The following is a 24836-nucleotide window of genomic DNA, read 5'->3' as shown; positions in this document are numbered from 1 at the left end:
GCAATAGAGCGCCATGCATGTACCTGCATATCGCTGCATGCACGCTCTCCAGCCGTCCGCTGGGCGGGATAGGGGAAGCCAGGTGCATGGTTAATTAGGGCCGGCCCGTGCCCAGGGGGTAAGCACAGTTCCCATCTGATTATCGTCATCCCCAGTGGCCGTTCACCTTCAATGGGGGCGGTGTTTCTTATCTGCTATCTGCGACCGGAATGATCAAGGTCTCCATCAGGCTGATGCGGTGAATCACGGCGTGTCCACTAGCCTCACTAGTTCGGCATGATTCGTCCCGGCCGAATGAGACACCGGATGGCGAGACGAGCTGGGGAGTTCACCCTGCTATCCCTCGGAGATGCCAGTATCAGAAGTCGCCCCAAGCCAGAGAATCGACCAACACCGCCGATACAAAGGAGAACACCAGAGCGCCGAGGCGGTGTGCTGCAGCGAACGCAATAGAGATTAGCGTGTCCTGGGGGTCCCTCGGGTCCCTCCAGCGCCCCCCATTGCGTGCGTGACAGGATTGGGATTGCTGGGAGCTTCGGGGGAGGAGGGGGAGGAGGATTGTTATACAGAGCGCGCGGGATTGGGTTGTTGAGTTGTACAGCGGAGAAGGGGAGTGATGATTCTATCGCGGTGCTGACGTGTCTGGGGAGATGTGCGCCCGATATCGATATCGCTGGGTTCTGTGCTGTTCCTGTCAGGATGCTTCGTGGGAAGTTGGGTGTAGGATGGCGTCAACGATCTTCCAGTGATGATTGTGAAGCGAGTGCTTGAAATTCCGCCCGGTCTGCATCCTCCTTGAGGCCAGCGCTTAGCGGGCGTCGGGGCCTTTTCTTTGATACTTGGTCTTGGCGCGACCCTCGAGGCCCCCGTCGGGCCTACCTGGAGATGGAGGGAGACCGGATCATGATGGGCTGAATCGTAGCCAGCACCGTTGTGGATTTGTAGACACAGAGCAAGAGCGGTCGGTTGCTTCGAGCGCGGGCCGCGTATCGGAAGGGGAGACTAGCACTTGTCTAGACTCCATCACGCTCTGCGGGTTGCCCCATTCAATCCAGACCACAGCTTCTCCTCCCTTTTTCCCACACTACGACTACGAACTTCCCCCTGCTTTCCCTACTTCATTCTCTCCCATCCTTCGCCTCTGCTCCATGCCTGGTCCTCACAAAATGGTCGTCGCTACCATCAAGTACGCTCTCCCCCCCCCCTCCCCCTCCTTGCCGTGGTCGTTCCCCTCCTGGACGTCGCTAACTCCGATCTGCTCAGGTGTGTCGTGGTGGGGGACGGTGCAGTCGGCAAGACCTGTCTGCTCATCTCGTACACAACCAACAAGTTCCCCTCGGAATATGTTCCCACCGTCTTTGACAACTACGCCGTGACCGTGATGTAAGTTCGCCCAACCCGTCCTCCTCGGCGGTACGAAGGAGGGCGTGACGAATTCCGGGGGAGAGAAGAAAAAAAGGTGATATACGAAGAGGGACCTGACATTCTCGCCTTGCCGGCGATTTCAGGATCGGCGATGAACCCTACACGCTGGGCCTCTTCGATACCGCCGGTCAGGAGGATTACGATCGCCTGCGCCCGCTATCGTACCCGCAGACCGACGTCTTCCTGGTCTGCTTCTCCGTCACGTCGCCCGCCTCGTTCGAGAACGTCCGCGAGAAATGGTTCCCCGAGGTCCATCACCACTGCCCCGGCGTCCCCTGCCTCATCGTCGGTACCCAAACCGATCTGCGCGACGATGCCGGCGTCCGCGAGAAGCTCGCCCGGCAGAAGATGCAGCCCATCCGCAAGGAGGACGGGGACCGCATGGCGAAGGAGCTCGGCGCCGTGAAATACGTCGAGTGCTCCGCCCTGACCCAGTACAAGCTGAAGGATGTCTTTGACGAGGTAAATGCGATCTCCGATGGCGTTCGCATGTCGAGCCGAGATGGCCGGGACTGGCGCTTCCCTCCCCACGCTTCCCCCCGTTCACTGCTGACTTGCGACGTAGGCTATCGTGGCCGCTCTGGAACCGGCCCCCAAGAAGAAGTCAAGGGGCTGTCGCCTGCTGTGAACGAATCACCCTGGGATCCTTTTTACTCTCTTTCACAGGTTGGTTTATGTACGGGAGAGATGCCCGAGTTGACAGATGGTTGACATGTCCACCCTTGAAAAAAAAGAAACCAGTGCTACGATGGAATGAACCTGTTTTGTCTTTTCTTTTTTTACCTTTCTCTCTATGTGTGACGATGGGAGGCAGACGTTGCTGGACTGGGTGACCCGGGTATCCATGTGCAGCAAATGGGGGGTTCTCCTGTGAGCTAGCGTTGCTATCTGGAGCGTTTCAACGGCATTTACGTCGCAAGCGATGATGGTTTCCTGTGCTCATGCTCGATCGATCTCCCCCGGCTTGCTCCTTGATTGATTCCGGATCGCCTTTCCTGCTGGGGATTGCTTCCACTCGCTTGTTGCTCCCCTGTTTGCCTCTGATTTCGCAGCTGCGCCTGCCTGTCGCCGAACCCCGATGAGCGCATCTTGATTCGATTCCTCGACTTGCCCATTTGCTTTCCTCCCCTCTCCTTCCCGCCGACAGTGAATCACGAGTTTCGACCCGCTCCTCCCCTTCTCGTGATGAACCGTTTCCCCCTTGTTCCACCAATCTCCCATCTTCCCCCATTCCCGAGCTTACAGTCCAAACCTCTTTCATCGTCTCTCGGCGTTGGACGTCAGGGCGTCGTGTTTTTGGCCGATGATTTCCATCCTTCTTCCCCCCGCTCCGCCCCCCTTTTCGATTCTTCATGCCTTGGCCCTACTTCGGAAATATGACTTTGAACTTGCTGCAATCCTTTCCATTCCCAGATTCTGCTCTTCCGCATGCGTGTTCTTCCTTGTTTCCCTTTTTCGCTCGTGTTTACGCCTTTCTGTGCTGCTGCGATTCTCCAGATGCTAAGCATTTCTGTTTATCTGCCGCTGATCTCTTCTGCTCGCCTATGCTTTTGTCCCGAGAGCAAAATCATGATGGATCTAGAACGTCGCAGGTAATGGACAACTCAATTGACAAGTTCTGTGATGGTTTGATGAGTTTGATCGTAGATTTGGAAGTATGGCAACATGAGTCCAGTACGGGAGATGTCGATACTTGATATCCGCGTGGGCACAAATGATCTCTACAGTAGGAAGTGGGTTCATCATAGTAAAAGGAGTGGAGGGTCTATACAATCCCACTTTAAATTCGAATAGTCCACGCAGTCAAAATATTCGTGGATGTTCACCTAGGGTGTTTCTTTGCAGAAATTTTGGTTATACATCATAAGCGGGTCATCCATGGATATGCTATCTCTAGCCATCCTGTTTAGCGTCACGATTTTCATTAATTAATATTAAATAAATGTTAGGACTGGCTCTGCGAGGCAGTCCGAGGAGATGGTAAAAGGATTAGAGTGAAGAAACCAATGACTCGATTCTGAGTGTAAACTAATCGCTGGCGTGCTATCTGGGTGTGCGCAGGGGTGTAAGTCCCTGCGCAGTACGGCGGCCCATATAGACTATGGGTGCGTGCGGTACGCAGGACCATAGAGACTATGTGTGCGGTCCCTGCGAGGGCCGGGGTCGTAACATGTCGGGATAGGGAGGGGATCCGTCCAATAGGAATCAATGATAAATCTGTGTTGCTATTACGCCCAATCTGCCAATTTAGGGGGCGTACGCTTAACTAATCATAACATACAGGAAAAGGATAAACTATTAATGCGATTCTCCACACATTTATTCCAACATTACTCCTCCGGGGGGGGGGGGATTAGCTCCCGCCCACTTAGCTTCCTCTTTTCCTGAAAGATCGGAATTGATATAGTCGATCTTTATCCTCCATTTCTGATCACTTCTTGTTGTTTCGTGTTCCATCCACTGTAGTCCCTTTCTACAGTACTCTCTTTTTTGATCGTATCCAGACCTCCCTTTCTTCCTCTTCGATCCGTCCTTCGACCAATCCCGGACGTGATCCTTTCCTTCAGTACTAAGCCTCTTTTGGTCACGCCACAGCCTGAAGGACCCACCGCGGCTTGGCGGAGCCCTCAGTTGAGCGAATAAGGTAAAAAGGGCCTAGTAGTACTATCTATCCCTCAACGCACCTTCCACCGTGGTTATCCCACCCGCTCTCCCTCATCTCTCCTCAACTTTTTGTGCTGTTCTGGGCATTTTCTTCCCATCCTTGATACCTCCTGGACTCGACTGCTCGAAGAAAACTTCCCAGAGTTGGTGCCCTCTGTACTTGACAGTCAGAGCAGAATCACTTCCCATCCAACTTCTAGAATCCCACGCGCTCGACCAAACATGGAGCCCAAGCGCCGCAGACTCGTGGCCCCGGTTCGCTACAATCCCCTACCCGCCCCGGATACCGATTTCGACACTTGCTTCGGTTGGCAAAGGTTCTCCATGAGGCTTGTCGACCGTAAGATGTGTTCTGCTGTTTCATTCCGAACTGGAGTCACTGATTCGAGCCACAGGAACGGATTCTCAGGCATGGGGACTTCCGGAGGCGGCAAAAATCCGCGCTGCCCATGCTCTAGAGACCACGCCCGAGAATGAGGAGTTGCTCCGGACCCATCATCCGGCACTGGGATTGCATGATGAAGTCTACGTATCCCATCCCCAGTATGGCCCTGAGGTGTGGCTTGTGCGTGGTCTGTATACGGGGATCACGGCGGGCGGGCGAGCAGTGCACCCGTTTCCGGAGGACCGAAAGGAACTCTACCCATGGGGACGAGTACTAACTCCACGGTCGCCTCTAAAGGAGGAATACCTCTTCAAAGAAGGTATCAATCCCCGCAAGCTCCTATCGCCGGAGCAACTGGACGGCCTTCGCGAGCTTTTTCCCGCCGCGATAGGGGCGCGAGTACTGGTGGCGGGCGTTCTAGTGATGCTATTTCGATCCGATTCCGAGATTCGAGATATCTACGAGACCGACTGGATCATGGAAGTTGGCGGTTTACGGACCATCTATGACATCCCGAGACTGGAGGTCAATGCCGATACTGTTATATCTGGGATGGAAGTCTCCGAAACCCCCGAGAGTCTCCATGGCTCTGGCTGCTTAGGGCTGAGACTCCGGATGCCCGACGGCACCGAGGCGATCACCACCGTGACCCACGGCTTTGTCAGGAACCCTCAGTCATCTCGGGTGGTCTCGCTGTTCTCCGACTACATCGCGCGGGCTAAGAGCGCCCTTCAACGGCTCATCCATCGACCACCTCCACCTGATACGTTGGCACTTGGTGTCGCGCGGAATTCCCCGGCCAACTCTCCGATTGGCAAGGAAGTTTGGTTAGCCACAGAGAAGCAGCGGGTACGCTGGTCGATTTTCTTGACTCACTCTGAAGGACACTAATTTCATTTAGATCGGCGCTATCTCTTACACATTCGACGATCCTAGTCCCACCCTTGCATACCCCGCTGGTTACCGGCATGATCTGAGTCTTATCACAGACTATAATCTCCCTGCGGTAGTGAGCCCACCGGGGTACCCTGTTGTTTCAGAATGGGCTTCGTACTCTGCTGCCCTCGCCGGGGGGGACGTCTACGCTGTCAGAATGCACGCAGCTGTTGGAAAGTGGCTCCTTCTCCAAGGGACCATCAATCCGAACGCTATTCGAGATGCAACCATCATAGGTACAGAGTACCGTTGGGATCGAACCGCCCGATCTCAAACCGCGTCCCTATTATGGACTACAGCTGAACCGTTTACCCCTGCTAGGGGATGGTCCGGGTCCGTGCTGTGCCTGGGAAGGCCAACGGAGCAGACGAGCAAGGCGATTGTTTTCCAGAACTTCGAAGTGCCGTGCCGCTATTTCATCAATCCTATGACTGGCACATCGAGGGACGTGATTGTCAAGGCTGGGTTTTTGCTCCCGGAATCAGTCCGGATATCTACTATTGTCCACGGTGAGGAGCAATACCGCCCACGGGACTCCAACACTTACCCGCGTCACAGCAGGGGATGTGGGGAGGTAGATCGTCGAGTGTTTTCAGCCTTGTAGGAAGGCCGGGGTCACATCAGGCTTTACTTTAGCTTCTAAGACGAATCTTATCGACCTCTTGTACTAAGTTATTATTATACCGCCTAGTCAGGTGGCGTAGTTAGTTATCATATAGCTTAAGAATCATCTTTTATCTTTGATCCTTTAACTACGTAAGATAATGATGACGATGAATTCATATACCTGTTGTAGCTCACTCTAATATATGCTGCTATATAGGTCCCGCGGGCTTACCCGTAGAGTGGAAGTGTGTGAAAGGCGGTGCTATACCCACGGCTATACTATCGCCGCAGTATAGCAGAATTGAACTAATCAGACTAAAGAAATGCTATTGTGGTAGAATCCTCTAAGTGTAATGGGCCTATACCCAATATGGATCACGTGAGGTATATGCCCATATCCACAAACACCCTCGTCTGCTGTAGATAGACTATATTTCCTTAAGATTAATGTAAACTATATGACGGCCTAGTCCTATTAAATCAATTCGGCTATAGCCCTTTATATATATTAATCTTCTGATCCTTGATTATTAAACCACGAAAACTAACGAAAAAGCCCTAGTTAAGTCCTACTCTTAGGCCTATAGCAGAATTACCTTTAGATCATTACTGATTTAGCTATGATGATAAAATTTTCTTTATACTTACTAAGAGTCTCTGAGATATATTAAAAAAGCCCTAGAAGAACCTCTATCCTAAGTATATTATGAAGGGCTGTAGCTGAATTGATTCAATAGGACTATAATACAATGTGATTCAAGTTCAGAAGATGTAGGAAATAATAGAGCTAAGAAAATCAAATTCAAAGGCACCAATGCTCATCGAAAAGAAGAGGAAAAGAAGGAAGTTCAACAAGAATAAGAAAGACCTCAGAACTGCCGGCCCGAACGAGGCAGGCATCAGCTCCAAATCTCAGCCCATATAAACGGGAAAATGACAGCGCAGGCCGTCCAGAGCACCATAATGGACTGGTATGGGAATAGAATGAAGTGCGTCCAAGGCATATCTTGGAACAGAATCCAAATGGAGAGGAAGGCGACAAAGAAAAAATGGGAGAACAGGACCATCGGTTGCTTGCTTGATCAAACCTGCTAGGAGGCCAATAGGACCGTCGACCATTCCGATTTGGAAGTAGTGGAAGCAACCTCGTTGGAGGGCCTTAAGGTTTTGATCTATAATAAAAGTATTAGCGCCAAGAAAATTATGTGAGAAAGTAACATACTGTCAGCCGCGAAAAGCATATAGAGAGCTTGAGCAAGGATATTGATAACAGAGGATGAGTTCTTTCTTATCCAATGGAAGGCAGATAATTGCTTCAAAACAAATCTTGTATCTGATAGACTTGGCACGCGTTCTAGGCTCAGCAGTTTGCGAATGATACAGACATCATTAAGCGCTACTGTCATTCCGCCGCCTGTTAGAGGATGACGCATATTAAGTGCGTCACCTAGAATCATTAAACCCGGTGTTTTGTTCACAGCGGCAGGGAGAAAGGAGTTTGGCATAGATCGTAATTTGCCTTCTTTTAGCGTCGCTAGAAACGCCGGCTGAACAGATTCTGGTAAGGCAGGCAAGCTTTTATTTTGTAGGTAGCCTTTAACCCCACCCTCCTTCACAGATGCAGAGGGAATATTTTCGGGGACGTCGACGAGGATTCGGGTTTCACGAGCGCCGATCTGGTACATCAAGACTGGCGCATTATCGCTGAGGACGTGGCCGTAGTAGGGACTAGGTAGCTCGGCATCAATCATCTCCAGGCCCCAAAACCTAGACCTGACTTTAGGTCTATACGGGTGGTGAACTTTGCGGATGTCGGAGTTGTAGCCGTCAGCGGCGACTGTAAGCTGGGCAAAATAGCAGTCCTTTATTTCCCGGTGCTTTGTCTCAACACCTAGAACCTGCCCTGTAACTGTTGAGGTCACTAGCCCAGTAGCCTTGGCTTCGACCACTGTAACGTTGGGGCAGGCCATTGCGGCCGTACGCAGTCTCATCACGAATCGGCCATGGTGGAAAATCCACCCCTGAGGCGCTGGCTCTGACGAAAACGCAGACCTAGGGTAATCCATAACCACGGGCTCTCCAAAGTACGAGACATAGTAGCCCTTGACGGGGATTGCATCGATCTCGTCCAGACAATCCCGTAGCCCTAATTCTTCCAGCGCCTGCACTCCGCCAGGCTGCAGCAGCTCACCTACGATGCGATTGGTTCTTTCAGCGATGATTCTAGAAGAGTCACACTCCGGCCTTGTCGTCCTAGGGCGACTGCTAGTGCGCATCCTAGGATTCCCGCACCGATTATGACAACGTCGGATTCATGGTGGTCGATACGTGTTTTCTCGGCGGCGATGCGGCCATTGGGGAGGGAGGGCATGGTGGGAGAAAGGTGGAACGAGGAAATTATCGAAAGAGTATGCGTAGGGACATAGTAGGTAGGGTGTTGTGGCCTTAAGAAGGCGAAAACATTGTTAGGAGGTTTAGATGACATCTCCCCCAGATTCCACTTACGATCTGTGAGGCAATCAGCTCCAGAATTTCACCGTTCATAGAGTAGCATTATTAGAATTATTGGATATTTGCCCTTTCCTCTCTTTCTAAAAGTTGTTAATATAATAGAAGAGGCCCACTCTGCAGGACAGCACAGACTGTAACAATACTCGATGCCTGCAGAGCAAGACGTGGGAATCGCGAATACACCGTCGTCCCCTATGGATCAATATTGCACCTGCAACGATAGTAGAAGGCTCGTCGGCATAACTCATTCAATGGAGTCCATGGATGTGGAAAAAGCAGCGTCATTTGGCATTCATTCATTCCTCATCTTCAGTCTACAGCCATGGTGCTCGTATAGAATACTCTACTCTACAGCTCATCCTTGCCCACCTCAGCAGACTCCGCCTTGCTCTCCGCAACGACACCCCCGTCCTTGCGGCCATACCAACCTCCCAGATCCTCCGCAACCCCCGACTTGACCATGCTGGTGATGATCTCAAAGGCCACCTGCGCCGCAGCCAGAGCGGTCGTCTCGCCCTTGTTGTCGTAGGCAGGCGACACCTCCACGATATCCGCGCCCACCAGATTCAACTGCTCCAGACCACGCAGAATGCGGATGAACTCGCGGGTCGTCCAGCCCCCAGGCTCGGGCGTGCCGGTGCCCGGCGCCGTCGATGGATCCAGCACGTCAATGTCCACCGACAGATACACGGGCTGCTCGGGATCGAGCCCTGTGCGGCGGAGGATCACATCCACGATTCCCATAGGGCCCAGCTCGTCAATATCGTCGGCGTGGATGCGGATGAAGCCTTGTTCGGGTCCGGGGCTCGTATAATCCCCGTCGTCGACGCCGGTCAGACGGGTGCGCAGCCCCGCATGCGCCGACGTGCTATTGCAGATCAGCCCCTCGCGACTGGCCTTGTGGAAGAAGCTGCCGTGGTTAAACTGCGTCTGCTCGGACTGCCAGTACGCGGAGTAGCGCACGGGGTTCCACGTGTCGAGGTGCGCGTCGAAGTGCAGCACAGTGATGGGCTTCTGGTAGATGCGGTGCAGCGCGCGAAGCGCCGGCAGCGCCACGCTGTGGTCGCCGCCTAGCGTGACCAACTTCGGGTGGTGCGCGCCGATGCCGCGGGCGCCGGCCGGCGGTGTGTGCACCGGCGTGCGCGAGCCCAGCTCCAGGAAGGCTTCGTACATCTGGCGCTCGGCGAGCCCGTTGTCGAAGGGCGTGATGGGGATATCGCCGCAGTCGGTGATCCGCGCCCACGACTGGTACGGGTTGATGCCCGCACGTGTGTTGTAGCTCGTGCCGGACATCTGGCGCGCGCTGGCGGCGCGGATGGCGCGTGGGCCGAAGCGGGCGCCTGGTCGGTAGCTGACAGCAGTGTCGAATGGGGCGCCTATCACGGCGATGTCGTAGTGCTCCGATGGCTCGACGAGACACTTGACTGGCCGCAGGTGGGCGAAGCTTGCAATGCCGGAGAAGGACCACTGCCATGGCCACGATGGCTGGTTAGCGGGTGGACGTAACATTTCAGTGGATCGTTGCAGTCGCATTTACCTCCTGATCCCATTTTTTCAGCAGCTCTGCGCGCTCATGCTCGGGGACGACGTCAGAGTCGCCGTGGTGGGCACACGACAGCGCGGGACCGGCCAGCGCCAGTACACTCAATAGGAACTTCCAGGCGGGCATGGCGAGTGGAGGAAGAAAGTGACCGTGGTCAGTCTGGGGCGCGAAGAGAGTGAAACATCAGTTATATACCGATGGGGTGCATAGGGCTTCGCCGAGCTTCCTAATCGGCGTGGGTATCAAAAGGGAAGGACGAGCAGATAAGTCGCGATAGCAGCGATGTCATTCCCGCCACTCACATGCCGCACACGCGACTCCGCCCGTGGATCGTTCGTGCTGACCTTCCCTTCCTGGCATCCGCCCGCTTGTCCCTTCCCTCTTGTTTGAACCTGTCATCACTGTCTGCTCTTGACTACTGGAATCGACCTAGGCATTCTTGTCTATTCATCCCACGATGCCATGCGTCGTGTCGTCGTGACGGGTTTAGGAGCGGTGACTCCACTGGGTGTGGGTGAGTGCATTTCTTTCTCAGGCGCGTCTTGCAACATCTATACAGCTTCATGCCAGCGTTTGCAACCAATAAACATCAATTGCGCAATGCAATTATCACTGTTGCAACCCCTTCTGCCATGCTCCGGAGTCTCTTATAGTGCATCCCCGGACTGCGTGGGAGCTCCGGCGCAGCACGACAGAAAAAAAAAAGCCGGCAGTTCGCGTCTCCACTTCATCTACGCCGGAAGGGGAAGGTCTTGACAGCCAATCGTCGACGGCATGCGGCATGCGGTTCGAGATGCGAACTTGATGCAGCTGCTGGAGGCTCTACTACCACTTTCAATATGCAGAGTGCTCTGCATGGGAAGTGGGGATAGAAATATTCTTGGGTGTATTATATATGACTAACCTGGTCTAATTGCTTCGGTGATAGGCATTCGACGCACTTGGAAACGCCTGCTGGATGGCCACTGTGGCATTGTCAATGTGAATGATAGTGATGCGCGCTTTGCTGAACAACCGTGTCAGGTTGCAGCCGTTGTGCCCCAGGGCACTCGGCAGAGTGGTGGGTGGACTGCTTCGGAGTGGTTGAGTCGTGGTGTAAGCCTTTTTCATTGGAAGGGACTTGGTATTCATTGTGGTCAGTGCCGTGTACTGATGGGCTTGGTAGGAGGAGCGCAAAATGGCCCTTTTTGCCCAGTATGCCATGGCTGCAGCGGAAGAAGCGTTGGAAGATGCAGGGTGGAAGCCCACTCCCTTTGAGCAACGAGAAACAACGGTATGGACTGTACCTCTAGATGATTGGGGTGAGGACCAATCGTACTAATCTGGAATATAGGGTGTTTGTCTTGGTTCGGGCATTGGCAACTTTGATGAGATTTACAACACCGTGGTGGCATTTGAGAGAGGCGTGAGTTGCTGCATGGTCAACAAGTTCTGCTAGCCTCTAACATTGTGGACAGGGTTACAAAAAAGTCAATCCATTATTTGTGCCGAAGCTGCTCATTAACCTTGGAGCGGGCCATATCTCAATGAAGTATGGATTTATGGTATGGCATGACTAAAATATTAGATCAGAAGAAAACATCTCACTAATGTTTACACTCACAACTAGGGACCCAACCATGCTGCAACAACTGCTTGCACTACCGGAGCCCACTCCATCGGCGATGCAGCACGCTTCATTGCTTGCGGCGACGCTGATGTGATGGTTGCCGGTGGAGCCGAGTCCTGCATTCACCCACTAGCGATCGGGGGCTTCGCGCGAGCCCGAAGTTTGGCCACCGAGTTCAACGATCATCCTGAGAAAGCGTCAAGGCCATTTGATGCTGGCCGCCGTGGCTTTGTCGTTGGTGAAGGTGCAGCCGTAGTTATTCTTGAGGTACGTGGTTGCCTGGGATCTTGACCATGCGCACAAAATTGGCTAACATACATGAATGCTAGGAGCTAGAACATGCCCATGCCAGGGGAGCACATATCTATGCTGAGCTGAAAGGCTATGGCTGCTCTAGCGATGCTCACCATATGACGGCGCCCAAGGAAAATGGTGAAGGTGCCTACATGGCGATGAAGAAAGCTCTCAAGCAAGCCGGACTGCCCCCGGCGGCCGTTGACTATGTCAATGCCCATGCCACTTCTACCGTTGTCGGCGATGCCGCTGAGAATGCCGCAATCAAGTCACTACTGCTAGGCCCCGATGGCAAGCAGAAGGCTGCCGATGTTAATATTAGCAGCACCAAGGGAGCTGTTGGCCATCTTCTCGGTGGCGCAGGCGCGGTCGAAGCAGTGTTTAGTATTCTTGCTATTCAGGATGTGAGTTGTTTCCATAGATGCATGAGTGGATTTGGCTGAGTGGTACTGACCACAACTATCAGAATGTCATGCCCCCTACTATTAATTTGGACCGTCTGGGGGATGGCTTTGACTGCAATTATGCTCCACGGCATGCCCAGTCTCGACAGATCAATGTGGCGCTGACGAACAGCTTTGGATTTGGAGGAACAAACAGCAGTCTCTGCTTTGTGAGATATACAAAGTAGAGGTTTCGATTTATACAATATTGTAGCATTCATGTGTAATAACTATAGGCTTGCAGGCCTTTTCTAATTGGAATACACAATAGACCTTAACCCTACATGGATTCTGTGCTATCGTAGTGAATTAACCTGGTCATCAGTTGTAACAGTCATACAATCAGGTAAATAAGAATGAACTCATAATCACCCCTCGCGTAGGTCATTCGCGCCTTCGTGCAGTGAATATCAGTTCAGGAGAGGATTCTACCAATTGGACTGAACCTTGAAGAAGTCTGTAACGTAATCCACACTCAAGCCCGCTACCTACCTATGCACCTAGATTATGCGAAAACAATAGACCTTTGCATAGTTGCTTGTATTGATGGTGCTGCGTGGGCGGCTCGCTGCCGAGTCCTACTAGAGCCTTTTATATTGAGAACGTTATATAGGAACGAGTCCAATATAGAAACTTTTGTGTAGGCGATAGACTTATGTAGACCGTTAAGCAAGATGAACCTATATATGGGCCGTCGGCATCGCTCAGTCCGATTGATTCCACGCGGATTTTTAAGCATAGCTCTGAGAGCAGGGATGTACTGGCTTGTTCAATCCATGCAGACCATTCTTTGTGCTCCGGTGCTGGAAAAGACGAACGTCCTTCCGCAGCTTTGAGTACCTCGAAAGAAATTCTATTGAAATTTATGAGACCACTCTCTTAAAGAAGGCAAAATAAAAAGCTACACTGTTAAATATTGGATTTACTCCCGAGGTCGAGCTTTGTGCGAATGGAATTAACAGTCTATTCATCTCGTATGTTCCTTCACTTCGAGTCTCAGCACCCGTACCGGTCCATGATGGCCCTGAATGAAGGATCTCGCAAAAGTTCTATCGCAGTCGGCCGTTTTTTTGGATGGTAGATAAAGACTTTCGACATGATAGATTGCACATGTTGCCGCTCGACCAGATCAGCATCAGGACGAAAATATGCGATTTTCGCGGCAAGGGTATTGTCCGGATCAGGAGATTGAGACTGATCATACCATGAATCAAGTCCACCGGGGTGTGTATAGAGACCTTTCCACTGCTCAGGTAGTGGGCCTAAGCATTCAACCATACCACTCACAACTCCACCTTCGAGAAATGTGGGAAACGGAGGAAATGCAAGGTAGAGCATAGAAAAAATAGCCATATAGCTCCACATATCGCAAGCAAAACTTGGCTCTTGCCTATGGAGTCGATCTGGGGAGCAATAATGCATAGGCGGGTAGCCGCGTTGAGTAGTAAGGTCGCCAATTTTCTTTGCTAAACCAAAATCACAGAGATAGAATTCTTCTGTGAGAAGGTCTTGAGAAAATTTGACAGGGCTTACAAGCTCGCTCTTTTTCCAGAGATCGACGAATGGGATTGTCTGCTTCAAAGGTCGACCGAGTAACTTATATTTGGTGCTTCTGTTGAGACCATCAATAGGAACCATTCCCCACATACAGTTCCTTGCATTCAAATCTATGGTATTTTATTAGTATATAGATTAAAATAAGAGGATATAGACTCACCGCGATGTATGATTCCAGCCTTATGTAAACATGCCACAGTCTCCAGTAATTGTCGAGCAGCAGACATACGAGAGGCCATGGGAGTCTTTTTTAAGGTAAGAGTGCAGATAGATGGCCCTTTCATAGGGAACACTAAGACCCTATGAAAATGTTCATCGTCTCGGGGTAGAAAGAAAGTCGCAGTATAGATAACCAGGCGAGAAGTATCCTGTACTGTTTTGACAATCTCATCCTTGAATTCGAGTTTCGTTGTCGCCCCATTTCCCTAGGGCCATGACTTTGAGGGCCACATCTCTTTTGTCTTGCAGGTCAAATGCCATCCACACAGTGGAGCCGCCACCAAAGCCAAGTTTATGTTCAACCAGGTATCTCTCGTTGAGCACTTCCCCAAGGCGAATGGGATAGAGGACATTTGGGTTGTCCTCTGTTTCGTACCTATGCCATGGCTCAACAAGCTCTTCGAGGTCAAGTTCCTCTTCTTCGTCCTTCACGAAGTCACCAAAATCGGTCGCGTTTCCAGGAGATGCTTCAGTGTTCGCCATTTCAGATGCATACGTGTCGGTGCCAAGAAGACTCCTACTATCTTCAACCTGGGCATGGGAAGAGTGCACGGTGACTGTAGCTGAGTGAAGGATTGACAAATGTACAATTTCCTTCAGGTAGACTGCTCTGGCCTAACATAATCTGGTCTTGATTCCACATTTGGCAAATCAAGGGGCGTACGCTTCACTTAACATACAGGAAAGGATTAACTATTGATGCGAATCTCCATTCCGGTGAATGATACCGCGCACGTGATGCGCTACAAATGCGGAGCCCCAGCCGACTTGGATTCCGGGAGTCCGATATGAACACAATCCCTCCCCAGCTTCCACGAATTACCTCGAATCCAACCACGACAAGAGAGCAAATACAAGTGTCTGGAACACCCTAGCCCTGCGCTTAACATGGCGACCAATGGAGACTCCGGTCAGGGTAAGTGCCACTTAATCTACCTAGCTTGCGATAGGGACCACCGCGCTTTGATGCCCGGATCGGTGACCCGAGAAGATACTGGGAGCAATAGCTAATGCACATGTCGAGGAATAGTTACCGGAAGCTTGGTCGATGCTTCAGGCTACAAGTTCACTGAAAAGGATACCAAGCCGGGCAAGATGAAGGTCAAGAAGACGTCGAAGGCGTCGACGAAGAAGAAGGCCGACGGTACAACATGGTCGGAGATGCTTGTCTCGGTGACAAAGCTAACTTTGCTTCACTGCAGATGTGAAAGATGGCCCAGTGGACACCTCCCCCGCCTCCTCACCTCTGCCCAAGCTGGACGACAAGATTGCTGTTTCTTTCCCGACCGGCAAACCACGCGAGGAGGATCTGCTGGAAACTGTCATCTGCAAGCACTGCAAGCGCCCGGCTCTCAAGCAAACTGCCCCGGAACACATCCGTGGCTGCTTGAAGGCCAAACAGGAGAAAGCGCGCAAGAAGAAGGAAGCCCGCCACGCAATGAACCGCGCCAAGGTTGACGGCAAAGACGACGACGAGACCCGCGACAAAGCGGACGGTGAGGAAGCCATGAAAGGTCAAAAGAGCGCGAAGAAGAGCGCCACCAAGGGCACCGATGACAACAAGAAGGGCAAGAAGCGCAAGGCCGACGAGGACGACAACAAGGAGCCCAAGAAAAAGAAGAAGAAGGATGAGCCCAAGGCCAAGGCTGCCAAACCCAAGGGACCTGTCGACGTCGAAAAGCAGTGCGGTGTCACCCTACCCAATGGCGCTCAGTGCGCCCGCTCCTTGACCTGCAAGAGTCACTCGATGGGTGCGAAACGTGCTGTGCCCGGCCGGTCTCTGCCTTATGATATGCTCCTCCAGCAGTATCAGAAGAAGAACCAGGCGCGCCAGCAGAGTGAGTCTTCTCGCCCCTCTCGTTCTTCGCGCGTTGCTCGTTCCACGGGTTCAACTCGCCGTACCCAGACCCGCAAGAAGAAGTGACACAGATGGTTGACATGTTATTGTTTTTGATGTACTACAGAGGCTGCGATCGACGCCAATGCGCCCCTACAGGACGAAGTCGACACCAACGGCCCGGTCGATTCGGACGAAGAGAGAGACGCTGTTATGGCCGCTATTACCCGCTCGAACCCCAGACCCCTCGCCGAACACACCCTCATCACCTCGAAGACGAAATACCAATATGTCCGTATCAAGGAACAGATGCTACATGCCATCGGAGGACGAGGTGGCGGTGGCCTTTTTTCTACTGACGACAGCCAACCCTTGTTCGGCGCCAGCATTTTCCAAACATATGATACTGACGTTGCTACCTCTTCTCCTCTGCTCCCATCTGCTGATTCCGCTGATGCATCTGTCAATGTCGATGGCTCGAGGAAGACACCAGTTCAAGGCGCTCGCAAGACTCCCATGGCAATCGCTTCTTGAGGTAAATGACCTAATGACTGTCTTCGGTATTTGTCTTTTGCGTTGATTGTTTTCTTTCCCCCTTTCATGACTCCCTTGGTGCAGATACTGGCGTTTTAAAGGCGCAAGAACCTGTGCATACCCTTGTTTGTGTTCATATTTTTCCGCCCTGGTTGCCCTATGAATCGGGCTTATTGACGGGCTGGTTCTGTTCTTGATTCGGTGATGACATGATACCCCGGCTGCTGGCGTGATGGATTTCGCAGAGAATAGTGTAAAAGATGCGTTCTCTTCATTCTTGGCTTATCCAGGCGCAGTGCTTTGTACTGCGCTGTGCTTGTAGTATATATTGGCACATTCGTACTATATAGCTGAGGTTACCTGCTGTGCATGGATTATGTCAGATGAATGCCTTAAGGCATCCCACCAGGCATCTATCACGGCTCCGCCGATCATGGTCTTTGAAACCCTCGGCCATGATACGAGATCGGGTTTGACGCTCATTCGAGCTGATATCAGTCTTCCCACAGCTTGCTTACACTGGAATTCCCATACTGTTTGAGAACTACTGCGCGGGCGAGTGCCCTCCGCACTCACTTTCAGTTCGCATTGAGCTTGTCACGTCCTGCTCGCACCCTTGTTCGCTCAACGACCCCTCGAAGCAGTCTCGAGATTGCCGAATATCTTTCGCAAACTACCGGCCGACGAATTCCTCCTATCTGCCTACGCCTCCACCTCGCCGAAACCTTCCTATTCTTCCATCATGGGCAACTCCGTCCCCGATCTTGACGCGGTGGGCATCAAAGCCGAGCCCGAGCTAGCAGACCAGTTCCGTCGCGAAGTCGCCAATCTCCTCGGGCGCAACAACCTCAACTTTCCCGGCGCGCAGCCGGTCAGCTTTTCATCTAAACACTTGACCGAGCTCCAGCAGAAGGATTACTATGTTTGCGAGAAGACAGACGGCATCCGGTGCTTGATGTACTTTGCGCGCGGGGATCCCGACTCCGATGCACCCGAGATTCATTACTTGATCGATCGCAAAAATGATTACCGCTTTGTGCCGGGCCTACACTTCCCACTACCGGACGATGACTCCTTCCAGTCGTTCCACGTTGATACACTAGTGGATGGCGAGCTGGTCAACGACACCTACGAGGACGGAACCCAGCAACTCAAATATTTGGTTTTTGACTGCCTTGTGCTCGATGGACAGAGCCTCATGCACCGCACCCTCGACAAACGCCTTGCGTATTTCAAGGAGAAGGTGCTCAAGCCGTACAATGCCATGTTCCGCAAATTCCCCGAGGAGAAACAACACCGCGTCTTCGCCGTCGAAGACAAGTCCACCCAGTTCAGCTACGGCATTGAGATGATGTTCCGCGAGATCATCCCCCACGTCAAGCGCATCCACGGCAACGATGGTCTGATCTTCACCTGTCGCAGCACGCCCTACCGCATCGGTACCGACGAGCACATCCTCAAATGGAAGCCTCCATCCGAAAACACCATCGACTTCCGCATGCGCCTCGAGTTTCCCGTCCTCGAACCTGACACCGACGACGAAGCGGATGGTATCTCAGAGCCCTATCCCGACTACGACGCCCTTCCCCTCTGTCACCTCTTCGTTATGCTCAATGCCGGCGAGTACCGCCATTTCGGCGAAATGTACGTCACCCCGACGGAATGGGAGAACCTCAAAGCCATGCGGATCCCACTAGACGACACAATCGTTGAATGCTCCAAGGATGAACAAGGCCGCTGGCGCTTCCACCGCATTCGCGACGACAAGAACGACGCAAACCACATCTCCACCGTTGAGAAGGTCCTCGAGAGTATTGAAGATCGCGTTACGGAGGATGATCTCATTCGCCTTGCGCCAGTTATCAAAACGGCGTGGAAGAAGCGACAGGCCGATATGGTCGAAGAGGAACGCAAACGCAAGGCCCGCGCTGGTGGCCTGCCGCCATCGATGAATGGGAATGGCGTGAAGCGGAAATTCGAGGAATGACGACCTGTACTGATCAAATAGATGATTCATTTCTCGGTTCCTCGCATTATGTGTTTCTTGTCGACTTTGGCTTCATTTGCAAGGTGTCTGGCGTTGTTCTTGATTTCGATTTCGGAAGACTGCAGTATATCGACATTCTCTTTTCCCCTGCTCCCACGGGTTGCCGCTCGTCGTGCAGTTGTTTCGAACGAAGAGATGAAGTTGTTGCGGTGGTCACCAGTCTTTGGGCGGGCTTGGAGTTTTGGTTCTGGGAATTTCTCCAAAAAAATATTCCATATTCGTCCTACGATCTAATCTACAGGTAAGAAACATGCTCGTGCTTTCACCTCGCGATTATTGCCGATTAGTCCTCACTCTACTGGGTATCTCATCGGCTACGTCCTATCATTCTTGATAGATTACAGTATACACCATTCAGAACTTTACAAAACACACAATTTCAGCTATACCTTGGTGACATACAAAGGACACTATCACTCCCGGCCGATCAACTTATTCACCTATCTCAGTGCATGCTATCTGTATATGCAGTAGAGGGAGCGACCAACGCTTTCATTATGAGACCACTGGTCCCACAATAATAGCGCCCGCACATACACCAAGGTGTGGCGGCTTCTGACAAGTCGCATGTCGAGGCAATGAATCAAATCCGTAGCATAGCGAGGATAGTTGGTCAGTTACTGAAGCATTCGCATAACGTATATCCATAAATTCACCTCCTTTCGTATCTAGTAGGGGCTTCAAGCAACCGGTAGTACTTAGCTAACTGATAAACCAAATTTCTCAGCTGATTCGACCAGGTTTAATCACCTGTCAGTGATAGACACGAAGCTCAGTGATTCCCAGGTTACCTAGGTATACAGAAGACATGTTAGTCAGCAACATATAACTGCCTACGTGCCTATAATTTGGCATAAGGCAGCCCCCCGTTACTGTTATCATCTACTCATCCCCCCCAAGACTATCATGACGTGGGATATCGCAGCCGCCAGCGACAAATAGCTGATCGACCTTTGTCACCAGGCCGAGAAGGAAGGGGGCAAGATCGGGGGAGAAGAGAAGCAAGAACATGACAATTTCTTGCAGAAGGTCCGGTATTTCTCTGATGATTTCTACCCCTGGGGGCAGGACAAAAGAAGTGCGATGGACGAACTCAACTTTCGCAAATTGAGGGACCATCCTCAGTGCGACACAATCGCCCAGTCATGAACTTCGGATATTCAGCGGTTGTCTAGGAATGGGGCTCTGAATTTAGGCGAAGATAGCGCTCTGGCATGAAGGAATGACAATGTTTCTATTTTTGATCTTCGTCTTAGAACCTGTTCGCAGGCGACTATAGAACCTGATGGAGGAGGAGCGCACGGAGTGGGTGGGAAGACATGTCGGGCTGATATCTTACCTGTGATAAGTCTGCGCAGTGTGACCTGAAGTACATGACACCGCCCAATCTTGGCCAATAGTGGAAGTACATCCTACCAATACGAGGCTTAAGCGCTGCATGAACGGAAACATATTCATCCAAGATCAGTGATCTGACAAAGTCCCCCTCAAATTGGTATCTCACAGAGCGTGTCTGAGAAGCGGGAGAGACATTCGGCTGCTTTGCAACAGTAGAAATGGAGCAGTTCTCGATCGGCTCGACTGCCGGGCACCTTGAAGGGGATGTTGTAGATTCTGATCTCGGGGTTAGGGCGAAGGACGCCGAGGTAGCCCGGGCAGCCTCTGCCTGTGGAAAAGCATCGGTGACACTTCGGCCGCTGTTCATGGCAATTGATCCGACGGATTCTAGTGCCTTTAGCAGCATTCTTACTCTGGCAATGGGGGCGAAATCCAACTGGACTGCCGATATGGATTCCCGTGATTCATGAATAGGATCAGGGTTCCCTTTAACACGCATTGCCTGCACTGGGGGATGAATATGGTTGAACTACCCACGAAAGTGCCGAAGAGACAAGGCAAGATTAAGGGAGGGGAGTGTGCATTGTATGGGTCTATGTACTATAATCCCGAAATGCCATAGTCGATGCCTGATCAGAACAGATCATATCGAACGAAGAGTTGGTCAGATGGCATAAATCAAAGTCAGAAGTAAGGGCGATAGGAACAGGATAGCCCTGAGGATACAACTCAAGCTGTTCCAAAGTTGAACATTCCTCCTAAATACTCGAGTTAAACTGGCACTGATAGATCAAGACAGCCCTTATCTAGATCGGTACATAGGCTACACTGCGTGTGCACCTCTTTCAGCCCCGTGCATATACCTAGGTATACTTCACTGCATGCATGGACTCTTCAGGCAAGTGGGGAGGGGATTTCATACAATGTTTACTTCAATGCAGACCAAGACACGTATCGGTAGAAGAGTAAGGGTGCTTAAGCACATATCGCCTTCTGTCATGACTCAACGTGAAAGACTGTGCCTATACCACTCGAAAGTGAATCCAATTTCCTCGGGCTCACCTGAAGAAAGCACGCGAAGAAGTCCACGTTTCTCCAGGTTTTGACAAAACTTCTTCTTTGAAGAAAAGTCCTCTTCAAAGCAGTTTTGATCCACGTCATCGCGGTTGTCGGCACTGGCTTGCTCGGCGGTTGTTACCTCGCTGTGGTCACTCTGTAACAACGACCTCCACCACACTGCGAGGCCATTTCGTATCCCATGGATTATCCGAACCATAGTAGTACGCCATTGTGCGCTGAAAATTGTTCTGATAAGGGTTGCCACTTCAAAATTCCCCTTCTTTCTGCTTCCGTCACTTTCCATCGCATCGGTCCTTTTGTTCAAAAGCGTTTTCGTATGCGCAGCTAATTCTGAAACCGTGACATATTTGTTATGCCAGCATTTGTCGATGATATCGTCAATCAGGGGATTGCCATCCAATTTCGGAAACTCCATGTTTTGCAGCAAGTCCACAACCTTAGGACCATGCTCGTAAGGATCCCCGGTGAGACAGCGATCTCCATAAACCTCAAAGCCGTAGTTTATCAAATAGTACAAGGATCCAAGAGCGAACTGTTCTGTCCGACGGCCAAGAAAGCCAGCAGTCCCACATTCTCCTTGGTCTGATTCCGCGCTGTTAAGGAATCTGCTATACGGAGCCATGCATGCTTCGTGATTTGTTCCAATTTTCGCCGTACAATCAAAATCGGACAGCTTCAATCGGTTGCGATCAAGTAGAATATTTTCAGGTCGTAAATCACCATGAGCCAGGTTAAGGGATTCCAAGAAAGCGACAGCTTGAGCAAGGTCGTTCATCCATTCCTTTCGTAAAGGTAGAGGTTCCAACTTTTCCACTGAAGTAATCACCATCGTTTGCTGGTCCCGAGTATGATTGTTTTGTATCCTAGAAGAAAGTGACATGTCTAGAAGGTCAATTAGTAGGCAGCGTTTTACTACCAATAAGGGTCATACCTCTCATATACTCGAGGAAGATGCCGCTGCTAGAAAAGAAAAAACATTGCACAATCGAGGGACATGGAGGCTTTTGCGAGAATGTTTGATATATCTCGAGCTCTTTGTCAAATTGTTGCCTCTCAAATTCCCCGGACTTTGGGACTTTGACCACGATGCGAGGGTGGACCTCGTAAACGAAAGAGATGCCTCCACTCCAGATCCAGTGCACACCAGGAAACTGGCTTTTGATATCCATGATCAAAAGTATGATGTGACAGGGGGGAAGCGGTGCTTGAAGGAGGGACAGAAGCAACTTTCCTGTATTCAAGAAGGCAAGAGGAAAGAGGGGGACAGAGGAAGGGGAGAGGGGATGATTGGTTAAGCGTACCCCTTAAATTGGCAGATTGGGCGGAATAAGCAATGCAGACGTTCTGGTTCTAATTGGTCGGATCTTCTGCTCAACTGGCAGATTGCCTGAGCTACGATATCTCCTCCCTTTCTTTGACCTTCCCATGAGAAAGGGGCAGTATATCGAGTTGAAGGCCTAGACGTAGTGGTTAGGGAGGGTAAGAAAAGGGGGCAGCAATGAGTGCAATATAGCGAGGGGGTGGAGGCGATGGAGGGTGGAAAGGACGAAAAAAGAAGTCAAAAGGGTGTCTTTTATGTCGGAACATTGATGTAGGCCACTATCTAAGAAAACCTCCACTGGCGGTCGGCAGGGAGATGTTGCTGGGATCTGTGGGAATGACCGTTTGACTCCTTGAGGCTGGGTCGCTAGAATTGACGGAAGGGTGGCAGTGATCGAGATAGGACTTGGGCGATAAATATCGAGAGAATCTCGCAGAGGCTGCGACCAGCGGAGAAATTATGCCTACTGATATAATCCTCTCCGAAAATGATACCGCACCATCTCTACAGTGTTTGATGCTCTACAGGCCGGGCAGTAGTTTCGAAAGCATTGGCAATCGTCAAGAGTGACTCGATCTTGAATTTGGACGAGTATAGAGGATGTTATGGCAAAGGTCCAACAAAAGATAGTATGCAAACACACGCGTTCTTCGAGGACGCACATTTACCGCTTCTTGATGCTGACATCAATGCTACCAATCAACCAGATGGCAGCAAACAGAGAAAGCAAGCCACCAAAGAGGGTAAGGGGCTTGCGCAAGGCATCAGCAAGGGAGTGGTCGTAGGTAACCTAGAGCTTGGGTGAGTATGGTGCCCGAAGATAAGATAGTCGCTAGCATTGCAATCAAGAACTTACCACAAGCTTCGCATCGCGTGCTTCGTCAGTAAGACTGTCGACCTCCAGGGTCAACGTAGTGCGGCCGAGAGTGTCCATGTACGTCTTGAGGGAAGAAAGGCTAGCGTGGATGTGGTTGGCGCCCGGGAGGCCATTGCTAGCGGCACCCTCGACGGTCTCGAAACGCACATTGTGCGCGCCCTCTGGCAGAACGACACGAACAACAACACGGTCATACTGGATGCCTTCGGCCATCTTGGGGCCCTGGAGGAACGGCACCTTGAGGACGTAGGTGTCTGTGCCGGCGACTTGACGGAGAAATTGAGCGAGGTCATTGTTCCAACCCAGCTTGAAGCTGTAGTTCCAGCCGCCAAAGATCGGGTAGCGCGGCTTAAGCTCCAGGTTGGCAGCAGTCTTACCGTTGCCCGGGCGGTAGCGGCTAGTCGAGACATTGCCAATGTCGTCGATGAAGTACGGGTCCACAGAGCCGGGCTGGAGGGGATAGGTAAGCTCGCGCACAGCCGATGTGGGCAGCTTCTGGTAACTAGACAAGGTGAACTCGACACGCGAGAACTGGTTGGCCAGTTGCGACCCGTTGTTGCGCAGCCAGTAGCGCTCCTCGGTGGCCAAGTTGCCGCCCCAGTGCGAGACCTCAATGTCACGCTCCAGAAGGCTGGCGGTGATGACCGGGTTGGTGAACTCGTAGCGGACAGTGATCGGAGAATCGGTGCCGGGGGCAACCTTAGCCGTGTCATACGGGCCGTATGTATACGTGGCACCCTTGCGCTCTGGGTCGGAGCCAGACTTAAGCCCCGAAGTCGTGGTATAATCGGGCACATTGGTGCTGGGGAACTTCAGCTTGGTCTTCTGGGTAACCGTCTTGTAGGCGGAGGGCACATAGGCGGAGAAAGTGTAGGTCAGGTACTGCTTGTCGCCCTGCTTAATGACAGCGGGGAGCGGGCTCAGGGACGAGAGAATGGAGTAGGAGATTCCCAGGGTGATCTGCGACTTCGGAGCGAGAGGCTCGTTCAGGCGAACAAGGAAGTACTGGTTACCACTGTAGTGATTAAAGTATTAGAATTAGACATGCCACCTGTTTGTACTGCTGGCCTACGAGCTTCATTGAGAAGCCATTGGTCTTCTCAAAACGGACTTACCTGGATGATTCGGCCTCAGTGGCAACCACTTCGAACCGGCCCTTCTCTGGCGACTTCTTGTCTCGGACTTCGAAGCCTCCAACGCGCTCGAATACTTCCGAAGGGAAGGGGATGTAGTACTCGCTCTGCGGCTGCTTGTCGACATTCTCCACGACGACATTGACAGTCTCCCGCACATAGGCCTTCTCCAGGTTGGTGTTTCGAACCAAATTGGTGTTTTTAAACACCTGCGGGGGCTTGAAATCAGCTGGCAGAGCCAGACGAGATGGAGTAGTGAGGTTGGCGGATGCGGCGGCCAGGCTGGGCGCGAGCAGCCCGAGCACTGTGGCGGTGAAGAACCTCATGGTGGCTGAGGATATCACGCCGAAGTACACAGAGTCTCCGGGCAAGAATGGGGTATCAAAAGGGCGAAGTTGATAGATGAAGTGTTGGTCGGTCGAAGCTGATGAGGTGTCCCCATGTATACGCAATACGGCGGGCGCGGCGGCCACCGCG

General features: G+C 51.8%; 10 protein-coding genes across 10 annotated transcripts; 5 read left to right on the top strand and 5 right to left on the bottom strand.

Annotated features, from left to right (window-relative positions):
- Window positions 1-1166: 1166 nt before the first annotated feature.
- Window positions 1167-2053, top strand: cdc42 (Rho family GTPase CDC42; the record flags this gene model as incomplete). Its single annotated transcript, XM_056944408.1, has 4 exons — window positions 1167-1186; window positions 1264-1383; window positions 1509-1887; window positions 1991-2053. The coding sequence occupies 4 exons, from the start codon at window positions 1167-1169 to the stop codon at window positions 2051-2053; spliced, it is 582 nt and encodes a 193-aa protein (XP_056801291.1).
- Window positions 2054-4311: 2258 nt separating this feature from the next.
- N7459_005223 (uncharacterized protein) lies at window positions 4312-6014 on the top strand (the record flags this gene model as incomplete). Its single annotated transcript, XM_056944407.1, has 3 exons — window positions 4312-4429; window positions 4485-5323; window positions 5376-6014. The coding sequence occupies 3 exons, from the start codon at window positions 4312-4314 to the stop codon at window positions 6012-6014; spliced, it is 1596 nt and encodes a 531-aa protein (XP_056801290.1).
- A 914-nt stretch (window positions 6015-6928) lies between these two features.
- N7459_005222 (FAD-dependent monooxygenase) lies at window positions 6929-8387 on the bottom strand (the record flags this gene model as incomplete). Its single annotated transcript, XM_056944406.1, has 3 exons — window positions 6929-7188; window positions 7239-8207; window positions 8255-8387. The coding sequence occupies 3 exons, from the start codon at window positions 8385-8387 to the stop codon at window positions 6929-6931; spliced, it is 1362 nt and encodes a 453-aa protein (XP_056801289.1).
- A 488-nt stretch (window positions 8388-8875) lies between these two features.
- Window positions 8876-10196, bottom strand: N7459_005221 (agmatinase; the record flags this gene model as incomplete). Its single annotated transcript, XM_056944405.1, has 2 exons — window positions 8876-10012; window positions 10065-10196. 2 exons carry the CDS (start codon window positions 10194-10196, stop codon window positions 8876-8878), a joined length of 1269 nt encoding a protein of 422 aa, XP_056801288.1.
- A 336-nt stretch (window positions 10197-10532) lies between these two features.
- On the top strand, window positions 10533-12604 carry N7459_005220 (putative beta-ketoacyl synthase (Cem1); the record flags this gene model as incomplete). The annotated part of the gene is made up of 8 exons (XM_056944404.1): window positions 10533-10584; window positions 10999-11165; window positions 11236-11343; window positions 11404-11475; window positions 11528-11614; window positions 11680-11946; window positions 12009-12377; window positions 12440-12604. The coding sequence occupies 8 exons, from the start codon at window positions 10533-10535 to the stop codon at window positions 12602-12604; spliced, it is 1287 nt and encodes a 428-aa protein (XP_056801287.1).
- Window positions 12605-14360: 1756 nt separating this feature from the next.
- N7459_005219 (uncharacterized protein) lies at window positions 14361-14675 on the bottom strand (the record flags this gene model as incomplete). Its single annotated transcript, XM_056944403.1, has 1 exon — window positions 14361-14675. The coding sequence occupies one exon, from the start codon at window positions 14673-14675 to the stop codon at window positions 14361-14363; it is 315 nt and encodes a 104-aa protein (XP_056801286.1).
- A 405-nt stretch (window positions 14676-15080) lies between these two features.
- On the top strand, window positions 15081-16563 carry N7459_005218 (deubiquitination module subunit SGF73; the record flags this gene model as incomplete). The annotated part of the gene is made up of 4 exons (XM_056944402.1): window positions 15081-15108; window positions 15223-15336; window positions 15395-16030; window positions 16157-16563. The coding sequence occupies 4 exons, from the start codon at window positions 15081-15083 to the stop codon at window positions 16561-16563; spliced, it is 1185 nt and encodes a 394-aa protein (XP_056801285.1).
- A 742-nt stretch (window positions 16564-17305) lies between these two features.
- Window positions 17306-18550, top strand: N7459_005217 (mRNA guanylyltransferase; the record flags this gene model as incomplete). The annotated part of the gene is made up of 1 exon (XM_056944401.1): window positions 17306-18550. The coding sequence occupies one exon, from the start codon at window positions 17306-17308 to the stop codon at window positions 18548-18550; it is 1245 nt and encodes a 414-aa protein (XP_056801284.1).
- A 2401-nt stretch (window positions 18551-20951) lies between these two features.
- On the bottom strand, window positions 20952-22197 carry N7459_005216 (uncharacterized protein; the record flags this gene model as incomplete). The annotated part of the gene is made up of 2 exons (XM_056944400.1): window positions 20952-21910; window positions 21960-22197. The coding sequence occupies 2 exons, from the start codon at window positions 22195-22197 to the stop codon at window positions 20952-20954; spliced, it is 1197 nt and encodes a 398-aa protein (XP_056801283.1).
- Window positions 22198-23013: 816 nt separating this feature from the next.
- On the bottom strand, window positions 23014-24685 carry N7459_005215 (dolichyl-diphosphooligosaccharide--protein glycotransferase subunit OST1; the record flags this gene model as incomplete). The annotated part of the gene is made up of 3 exons (XM_056944399.1): window positions 23014-23139; window positions 23206-24241; window positions 24342-24685. 3 exons carry the CDS (start codon window positions 24683-24685, stop codon window positions 23014-23016), a joined length of 1506 nt encoding a protein of 501 aa, XP_056801282.1.
- Between the last annotated feature and the right edge of the window lie 151 nt (window positions 24686-24836).

This window comes from Penicillium hispanicum (assembly GCF_028827665.1).
Source record: "Penicillium hispanicum strain IBT 35686 chromosome Unknown utg000004l_segment0_segment0, whole genome shotgun sequence".
Lineage (NCBI taxonomy): Eukaryota > Fungi > Ascomycota > Eurotiomycetes > Eurotiales > Aspergillaceae > Penicillium > Penicillium hispanicum.
The sequence above is the reverse complement of the archived record's forward strand: the minus strand, read 5'-3'. Positions and strand labels throughout refer to the sequence as shown.